This window comes from Pungitius pungitius, chromosome 6 (assembly GCF_949316345.1).
Source record: "Pungitius pungitius chromosome 6, fPunPun2.1, whole genome shotgun sequence".
Classification (NCBI taxonomy): Eukaryota; Metazoa; Chordata; class Actinopteri; order Perciformes; family Gasterosteidae; genus Pungitius; species Pungitius pungitius.
In genome coordinates, this window is record NC_084905.1 from 15,233,607 (window position 1) to 15,243,700 (window position 10,094).

The following is a 10,094-nucleotide window of genomic DNA, read 5'->3' on the forward strand; positions in this document are numbered from 1 at the left end:
TTGAGCCACAAAACGATCCTTTAACGTAGTAATTTGGTTTGATTCCAGAAACCTTGACGTAAGAGCTGTGTTCTCTGACGGTAAAGTGAACCGGTTGCCTGGACAAACCCTGAGAATTGTGGGTGCGTCTGTCGCCTCACCGCCAGAAATACAAGTCAAACACGTTTTTAAATGTATTCACGCTGCTGATTGAGAAAGAGAAGCGTTGCTATGACACTTGTGGTAAATCACATATAATTCTGTGGCTGTTTGGGAAATGTTGAAAAGTGTCATAGGAACCACAGATTGTCTCACAGATAGCGTAGTTTATTGTCAAATAGAAAGCTTGTACAGTATCTGACGGTCAAACAATGAGCTCTGTCCTGCATTTCAAACAATCTATCAGTGAAAAGGATAGAGGCGGAGCTGGAGGCGGAGGAGGGATTATTGTCAATTTGCTAGGTGGAGGTCACTGAAGTAGTCGAACAACTCAACGCCTCGGGGATTGATGAGATCCACCCGGAATGGGTGTTGAAGGGCTGTCTTGGATGACACGGCTCTTCAACATTGCGTGGAAGTCTGGTACAGTGCCAAAAGAGTGGCAGACCGGGGTGGTGGTACCTCTCTTTAAAAAGGGGGACCAGAAGAGTGTGTGCCAATTACAGGGGTATCACACGACTCAGCCTCCCTGGTAAAGTCTACTGGAAAGGAGGGTTCGCCCGATGGTCGAACCAAGGATTGAAGAGGATCAACGCGCTCTTCGTCCTGGTCGTGGAACGATGGACCAGCTCTTTACTCTTTCCAGGATCATGGAGGGGGGCCTGGGAGTATGCTCATCCTGTCTACTTGTGTTTTGTGGAGTTGGAAAAGGCGTATGACCGGGTCCACCGAGAGACAATGTGGGAGGTGCTGAGTGAGTACGGGGTGAGGGGGGGGGCTCTACTCGGGGCCATCCATCCCCTCTACGCCCAAAAGTGAGAGCTGTGTTCGGTTGCTCTGCAGTAAGTCGGAGATGTTTCCGGGGGGTTGGCCTTCGCCAGAGCTGCGCCTTGCCACCAATCCTGTTTGCCATTTTCATGGACAGGATATTGAGGCGTAGTCGGGGGGAGGAGGGTCTACAGTTCGGGGGGGCTCGCTGCTTTTTGCAGATGATGTGGTCCTGATGGCATCTTCTGTCTGTGACCTCCAACTCTCACTGGAGAGGTTCGCAGAACTCGCTTTACCACACCATTGTGACAAAAAGAGACCTGAGCCGGAAGGCAAAGCTCTCTATATACCAGTCAATCTTTGTTCCTACCCTCATAAAGGATTGGTTATGACCGAAAGAATAAGGTCAAGGGTACAAGCGGCCAAAATGGGTTTCCTCAGGAGAGTGGCTGGCGTCTCCCTTAGAGGAGCTTGGAGTAGAGCCGCTGCTCCTTTGCGTTGAAAGGAGCCAGTTGAGGTGGTTTGGGCATCTGGTAAGGATGGCCCCTGGACGCCTGCCGAGGGAGGTGTTCCAGGCACTGCCAGCTGGGAAGAGGCCCCTGGGGAGACCTAGGATCAGGTGGAGAGATCACATCTCTGCACTGGCCTGGCAACGCCTTGGGATCCCCCAGTCAGAGCTGGTAGATGTGGCCTGGGAAAGGGAGGTTTGGGGTCCCCTGCTGTTGCCCCCGCGACCCGACCAACAGATAAGCGGTTGAAGATAGATGGATGGATGAGCCCATTAAAAGGCTCTCAGAGTAGATCTAGTCGGTCAATAACAATAAAAAAACTCATTTGGATACACACAAAACTCTCAATTCATTAATTGAATAATACTATCTGATGACAATTCATGGACATGAAATGAGAATTATCTTAAGGAGTCACAGTTTAAAAAAAAAACAATGTAGTGTGTGCTCAAAAAAACACAAAGGTAACATCATTTATCAGTTTTAATAAAACAACTGGTTTAGTAAGAAGACATAACTGTTTATTTAAAGATGGGTGTCACAAGTTAATAAAGGAAATAAAGCATGGAGATGGTCCATTGGCACAAACACGCGCTGACTGACCTCCTGATGATTACAATAACAACATTGCCGTAGACTACCAACACCCTGCTAATTAAATTATGATTAACACTAACGCTGCAGCAAGATGCATCACAGACAACCAATCAGGGAATACATGCGCTCTCCTAAGTGTTATTAACATATGACAAGTATATATACAATTTATACATCCATTCAAAAAAAATAGGACCTCAGATAAATATTTCACAACATATCAAATGTATTAAAGATTCATGTGAATTGTTGTGTGATAAATAAAGAATGTCTAAATCATTGTGTAAGGAGAAGGAGTTTATGGATTAGCAATATCAAGAACAAGAAAGTAAAAAAAAGTAAAAGAAAGTAAAGAAAGTAAAAAAGAAAAGATATCCATCTTGTTTTGTTAAAATCATAAGGAAGAGGAGCCGATGAAAAGAAAAAAATAATGAAAAATCCCAAAATCTGACGTAGTTTGTTGGTCCTAGTACACTCCAGGGTTGTTACGGATGCCACAGCAGAGCACCATGGTGAAGATCATCTCGAAGATCTGAAAGGGGAAAAAGGACGAGCGGCTCAACACACTTTTGAACAACTTGTGGCGCCTGGACGGGTCACGCTACACCTGCGTTCTCACTCACCATGATGACGGCGACCACCAAAGCGGCCAGACCAATCAGGTAGAGCTTCTCCGAGAACAGCTCGATCAGTTTGCTGTGACAGCTCTGGGAGGAGGCAGAAATGCAGATGTTGACCATGCCTCAGACCGCATGCACAACTGTACTCGGCTCGCATGTAAAGGAGAGCTGGCCATCAGCTGTTTGCAACATAAACACTAGCGAGCAGTCGAGAGGAGTGAAAGTCTTCTATCAGCAATGCAATACTGGGCAATGTTTCTGTCTCTGTGATCTTTCTTAGGCAAGTTGTCTTTATAGGCAGCAATAACCTCAAATTGATTCAAACATTGGCCAAAAGAAGAGAAATAAGATAAAAGACTTTTTGCCAGTTTTGTCCGGCATGTGAGTCTCTTTGCCTGAATGCTTGCACTCTTGGTCCCTCTAACGTTACATTTCAGTCATTACACAAAAACAAAGAAGACCATACGTGGTATTTTGGTTTGAGCTGATAACTCAAATGTTCAGAAGAATATCAACATTCCTTTCTGATTTGGTTTGATGTTCTGTAAATCAGTAACACCCCAGAACAATGGCAACAACATTCAATTCAACTTTGTCCCTCTGATTAATACTAGTAAATATATATATATTCTATATATCTATATTTTGGAACTTTACCACCATATTTCAAGGATCGAAGATCTCTTGGAATGAAGGACATCTTTCTACCATGATTTGTGAGTTTTAGTTTTAAGAATGTGTGAAAAACCTGAGATTTAAGAAAATCCTCAGGAGACTTCCTGGGACACAAGGTGCCGGCGACTTGTTTGAAGAGAGCCGTGTCGTCCCCTTTGCCGCAGCAGTCGAGCTGAAAGGCCCACAAAGACACAAGAGGTTACTTCCTTAAACAAAGTACACTCAAATATATACAGTATATATATTATTTAATCAGTCATTGCGTTGCGACGTACCGTTGTGTGGAACACATCCAGCACCTTGATGGCAGAGTCTTTGCTGGGAGACCCCGAGACGTCCACGGCTTTGATGTAGGCCGAGTCGTAGAAGTTGGTCAGTTCTTTGGAAATCTGTGTTTCAGAGAAAAAAGAAGGCTGCGGCTTCACTGGAGCAGAGGTGGAGGTCAATCACATCACGTATTCAGCGGCGGGCGCTCGTGTCGGTGCTGCTTACGGTGTCCTTGTTCATGAAACCCCACATCGCTGCAGCCACTTCACAAGCGAAGAGGATCACCAGGAAGAAGAAGAACTGAAGAAAGAATAATAAGGGGTTTGTGTCCTCAGATTGAAACGATCCTACGTGAATTCCCTCAAATGGAAGATACTCACTGTTCCCAACAGGCACTGAGACTCTTGAATGGCACCGTAGCAACCGAGGAAGCCGACGAGCATCATCACAGCCCCGACTGCTATCAGGATGTACACACCTGGAGAGACACGGAGACAGCAGGAGTCCTTCAACCACACGCCAGAACAGCGGCTCATCGGGGCGCGTTGGGCCCTGAGCACAGCTAGAGGGCAGCAGGGATCTGGTTCATTCATCACATTGTTGTAAAGAAGTGCTTTGTATGTTTCTCTTGCCTTCTCTGTAGGATGACCCGACATTATTGGCGACTTGGATATGAACAGCCCCTCAGAGTCAGAGCGAGAGAGAGAGAGAGAGAGAGGCAGAGCTGACTCTGTTGTGTTATCGGGCCAGGAAATAGCTTCCAGCAACGCACAACCCCCCCCACAAAACCACCTCCGCACTGACCCCTTACCCCTGACCCCAGGGCATTATCCTTCCCCAGGAAACTGGGAGGAACTTGAACACGAAGACAGAGAACCGCATACAAAAACACATCTTTATGTAGTTAAACTGCCATAAAGAGGCATACATCTTTTTTTGTATTTACAACATTGAACAGGAGCCTGTTGCACGCTTCTGTTTGGTGTGCAACAGGTGGTGAATAGCAGTAAAGCTCAGATTATGGATTTTATTTAAAAGGAAAACGTTTAGCACAAAAAGTAAGACGACAAAAACCATCTCTTGTACTGTCAGTATAGCGACTTTAACTAAAGGTCTGTAAAAACATGAAGGCATTGCGGCTTTCTTCTGTCCACTATTTGGATTGAGACCATGTGATAATATTGAAACAGTCACTAAATGGACCTCGGGTGAGTTTTTTTGTCAGCTGCTGTTTCCCTGGTAAAGACCAAAAAAATCAATTTCCAATGATTAATGTGTATCCTATCCTATTAGCAGGTCAATATATGATTTCCTTGAAACAGGTACTTTATCGTTGAGTGATTCCAGGGTTTGTTCAGCCCACGTTGGAGGCTGAGTGGTTTGTCCAACAGGAATTGATTAAACTAATAACCTGCGTGAATTAATTGCCAGAAGGAGATACAAATTTAGAAAAGCTGTAGTTTGCATCCATGCAGGTGCATCGCAAGGGGTTGACGATGACAAAAAAATAAATGTACTAAATTTTAAAATGCTTTTCCTTTACTTCAGTATTTCAGTTTGCTTCAACGTTATACTTGACATCACTAGTTATTCAGATGCTTCAGAAGTATTTTCTATTCTATTCAAAACAAAAAAAAAGATTGATGGTGCGGACTAGAAAAAGACAGACAGTTCAAACAAAGTACCGTACATGTCAACCATAGCCCTCCTCCATATACTCACATCTACACACTGTCTCGACTCAACGCCCTCCTCCTTCATCCACCCCTCTCTGCTCTTTGTTCAGTGAGAAAGAGCCACCAAGGCCAGTAACCCGGCAATGCAGCAAAGCAGGCATTATTCCCACTGCCTTGCATTGCTATGACAACACCCTTTGAGGTTTGAAGGCTATTGAGACTTTAAGGGAGACGAGCAATTTCATACCACCGGGGAAGTTCATTTATTTCTTGCATCCCAGCGTAATCTCCAGAGGGAGGGGGGGGGGGAGATGAAGACCAGCTAAAAGCTCCACTTGGACTTATTTTCATCTGGTTTAGACCAAGAAAAGAGAGCTGCGAAGTCATGTTCACGCGGTCGGAGTATCACATCAATAAACCCGTCTGACTCAGAATCCATGGAGAAATGATGAGAAGAGGATAAATCATTAAAAAGGCTGTATATAAACATTTCCATCTGCCATCTTGTTAACGGCAAGAGTTGAAACAAAAGGGATAGAGAAGACAGTGTCTTTAAAAGCTGACCCCCTGCAGTGAATAATCAAAGTCAAAGTTAAACTGCATACTTGAAGCCCACCTCAAAAAATGTTCACTACTCAAGTTCATTCAAATTAGGGTAGAAGATCAATACCGTGTTCACGGGAGCGGTATCGATTTTCTTGTTTAACTTTCATCCAAAAAGGGAAAAATAAGATAGTATTATTCATTTGAATGTCAGTTGGGATAAGATTTAGATGCAATCAATTCTGTGCTATTTTCTGAACTAATGAACAGAAAAACCTTCACATGTTTATTTTACTACTTTTACAACAAATGTTCCATAATGCCTCATTGCATATATGAACAGAAAATCAATTTCACACCCAGCTTCTTACAAAATGCTTTTCTGTAAATTAGTTTTTTCTCATCGGAGCCAGTAATCTCCACTTAATTAACATATAGACACAAAACGTCTATACGTGTTAGCTGTGCCTCAATGTAAGCATCGCGTGGAGAACTCTCCTGGCAATCTGTTTCATTGTATCGACCAGGGAGTAGAAATCAGTTGAACACTCGGTCGACATGCAGAAAGAGAACGCAGTTACATTTGCAGTTGAAGTGAGAGAGAATCAGAGCTCCAGTGTCTCCTGTGCACGTCTTTGGTTTCAACTTTGAAAAACAGCTCTATCACTGCGACACGGAGCAAACAGACCTGCAACCACCACGACTTTAAAACCCAAGGCCTTTGTTTATAACTAGTTCAGTATATGAGAAATGTTCGTAATGTCCTGTTTGGACAAAGTATCAACAGCTGTGAGGCTCGAGCGGAATAGTTTTGTCTTTGTGTACATTGATGGTATGAAATCCTTCCTTCACTCCGCACAAGGCAGAAAGGTTCTATTCGGGCTCTGCGTTGAACATACTGGGATAAGCAACGGGAGCATCTGTGTCCCAGAGTATGCAGGATGGGGAACTCACCACACCAGACTTCATGCAACTGCCACCAATTATGATTTCAAGCACTGGTTAGGAGGCGGGAGAACGTGTATTTTCAGCCTGAAATAAATACCACTCTGGGGTGCCAGCATGCTAAAAACATCCACTCCTAACTCTAATTTGAAGGGCAGTGTGCAGATGTACGAGGTAATTTGAATTATGCCAGGGCGTATGTTCAAGGGAGGGTAGCGTTAAAAAAAGACAAAAAGAAAACAGTCCCTTGATCTCGCTTGGGTGGGCCTCGCTTGCCGCCCTGCTGTTAAAATCACGAGTGTGCCTTTGGCTCTATAAAAAGCCTGGGCTCGCATACGGCCCCGTATACTTACCGCGGGGTGAGTCCGAGGGCGGCAGCCGGAGCTCAAATGTGAATTAATGGGCTCACTGGAGTTCAGAACCACAACAAGCAAAGAGGCGCATGCTCCTGATTCTGTGGAAAACGTTTCTGGGACTGAACGAACACAAACACCACAGTGCGAGCAACACAAGGAGGACATGGTGCCGTTGTTGGTGCACCACAGGCCCATTTTTCTCGGAGCCCGTTTATGTATCAACATCTGTCTCGAAAGACCTTCCCGAGGCGGAAGTCGGGAACATGTCAGAGAACCGTCCCTCCGGTGCGAGGTCGTTAGTGTTAAAGAGTGACAGCTAAGTGAACACAATGGGGCGAACACGCCGCCCGCCACCCGGCGGATCTACGCAGGTCCTGTTTCCTGCTCTTTGCTCCGAGGTCACGTCGCTCACGGTACCAGCTGAGTCTTAGAGAATCAATGAGTCGCGTTTCATCACTCTGTTAGCAGTGGGCTTCCTGTGAAGTGGCGATCGAGGAACGAGGGCAAGGGGTACGAGAGGAAGCGTGTATTGTTCCATAAGGAGGACGTTTGGCTAACAGGAAATGGGACGGAAGCAATGATGACCGAGCAACTTACGGGTGGATAGAATTCATATAGCAGCCCTGAAATGAATCTTCTAATTCTAAGATGTCTCCACTTATTTTGTCCACTTTCAAACAATGTGTGACGTGGTGGCGAAGCTCTGGTGTGGATGGAGTATACTCACTGATGTAGAAGGTGCCGGGTGCCTGCTGGCCCTCGAACTGGAGAATGAGGAGGTTGCTGGTTTGACTGTCATGGCGGAGCCACAGGGCCACTCCTAAGATCACACCTCCGGCCAGCTGTCCCCGAACACAAAATGGTTCTCATCATTTTTCTCTACATTGGTGAGAGTATCACAACCTTTGAAAATGTCGGGCATTCAAGAGAGATGTTACCTGGAATATTCTAACATCCTGTCATTCAAGACTTTTATTTTATTTAAAGGCCCATTAAGACAGAGTTCACAATGCTTTTCCACTTTTTTCACTTTTCGGTGAGTTTAGCGCCGCATAAAGGCTGTGAACTGTCCACTGACATCTGACACCTCAGCAACCACGTCCTCGCTGCGTTGTCTAAAAGTCAACTCCAGAACTTTGTTATTTTTCCTTGGACCCTCCTTTATTCCCCACATCCTAAAAAAGTGTTATCTTGTAAAAGTCAATGGAGCGTAACTATATGAACGGATCCGTGCAGTGTTCCCATGGCGACGCTTTTTTTCTTTACACCGCTGTTAATTCCAACATATCTGCACATTTAGTGCCATGAGTGCACTCCATTGTTCTTCAAGAAACAGGAAACTAAATCTCCTTCATGAAAATAGCAAAACGAGGAAGAGAGGCCTCAGTTTTTTACAATGATAAAATCAACAGAGGAAACTCTCAATCAAGTACGGTATGTTCAGGATGTGGTGGCTTGTCTAAAAAAAGATGACTGTTGTAGAGACAAACTCAAATGGAAATTCCCAAACAAATACTAATCAATGCGAGGCCGCGGTGAACAGATGGAGTGGACAGCACATCTGCAGGAAGTCTGACACGCCGTAAGCAAGATCACATTACATGCAGCACCGTGGCACTTATTATGGAAAAAAAACAAAAGGGGTCAATGTACCATGGTCAATAAATGAGGTGTTTCCTGACCTCCTCACAAGTTCAAAGGCGGCAAATGCTGCAGTCTGGTGACCAGGTAGGAGCAAAGGAAATGGCAAAGGGAAAGCAGCTCTCCCCTCCCCCAAAACCCTCCTCACTCCTGTTCAAGCCCCCTCTTTATGTGTGTTTAATATGGGGAGAACTAGACTCCTTGAAATAACTACAAAACAATCCAATTAGGAGAGACATTTGGCTCACTTTTCCATCAGCAGCCAGCTCAGAAATCCAACAGGAGTTGAATCAATGAAATCATGAATCTAAAACCGTTGTAGTGTGAGAGAAAAAAAAGTATTCTTGTGAGGAAACTGAGGTCCTTCAGTGCGGTGTGCTCAGCACAGCCAGGATTTGCGCTCTGCCGCTTCCACTGGTGGTGCCCCCCCCCAAAGACGCAGCAGCATAATGAAAAGTCCGAAGCAGGGCGGGAAACTGTCCGGGAGTGATAATGTGTTAACTATAACATGCCTTGAGCTATACACAGTGTAAGTGTGGCCTAAAGGTCATAACCCAAAATCAATCAACAAGAAGAGAGGTTCCTCGAACACCGAAGGCGTAAAAAAACAAAAGAAAAACAACAACTTTAGATTAAAAAATGTTCAACTCACCCAGAAAATAAAATTAAAGAAAAATAACATATATTTTATGCATTTCGTGCAGCCCGTTAGAACCATGATGCCAGTTTGATCAGCTTGTCCTTTTGCGCAAATCAACAACCAGTGAGCCTTGAGTCCCGAATCACACAGCCAGTCGCGGGTTGGAGTATGATCGCCTCTGCGCTGCAAACTCCTCCTTTATAATCAAGAGTGAAAACCGAGACGGAGAACTGCCCACAAAGCGAAGCAGACAGGAGGAGGAGAAGAAGGCCGAGGGAACAACAAGCTCCTCATCCGCAGGAGGGAAACATGCACGGACGGCATAAACACGGGTAATGGTTCAATCCCTCATTGCCCCGAGGGGGAACGCAGATAGTTTCATTGTTTAAAGTAAATGTCTGCATCAAAGACTTGGGGAGGCTTGCTCGTGTGGGTGTAAAATGCGTAAAATAAAAAAAAGCTGGTCCATGCCTATTTTTATCTGTTAACAAGCATTTAAAGATATCGCAATAATTAAACAAGAGGGTGGAGGGGAGGGGGGGGGGGGCAAAATACACGACTTGGCAGTGAGCTAGGACGCCCCCTGCTGCCACATAAACACAGGTGGGGGGTCATTTTCGCAAGGATCAAGTGCAGCACATTGCACAACAAATCTCTCAACTCGTCCTTTCTCAAATGTTGGCGCAGTCAGCGCAGAGCCTCTAACGGACTCTCATATC

The 10,094-nt window shown here is 45.1% G+C and overlaps 1 protein-coding gene across 1 annotated transcript; it reads right to left on the reverse strand.

The window, feature by feature from the left end:
- Positions 1 to 1,883: 1,883 nt before the first annotated feature.
- Positions 1,884 to 9,719, reverse strand: LOC119196289 (CD81 antigen-like). The gene is made up of 8 exons (XM_037451852.2): positions 9,388 to 9,719; positions 7,822 to 7,936; positions 3,955 to 4,052; positions 3,800 to 3,874; positions 3,583 to 3,696; positions 3,381 to 3,479; positions 2,636 to 2,719; positions 1,884 to 2,544 (listed from the first exon to the last, which is right to left on the reverse strand). The coding sequence occupies exons 1-8, from the start codon at positions 9,451 to 9,453 to the stop codon at positions 2,479 to 2,481; spliced, it is 717 nt and encodes a 238-aa protein (XP_037307749.1). The 5' UTR covers positions 9,454 to 9,719; the 3' UTR covers positions 1,884 to 2,478.
- Between the last annotated feature and the right edge of the window lie 375 nt (positions 9,720 to 10,094).

Bases quoted from the DNA above. Each gene is read 5' to 3' on its own strand.
- LOC119196289 (XM_037451852.2), bottom strand. From the start codon at position 9,453: ATGGTTCTAACGGGCTGCACGAAATGCATAAAATATATGTTATTTTTC. The intron at 3,697-3,799 runs GTAAGCAGCACC...TCTGAAACACAG, and splicing joins GTTTCATGAACAAGGACACC to ATTTCCAAAGAACTGACCAA. The intron at 2,545-2,635 runs GTGAGTGAGAAC...TTCCCCTTTCAG, and splicing joins TGGTGGTCGCCGTCATCATG to ATCTTCGAGATGATCTTCAC.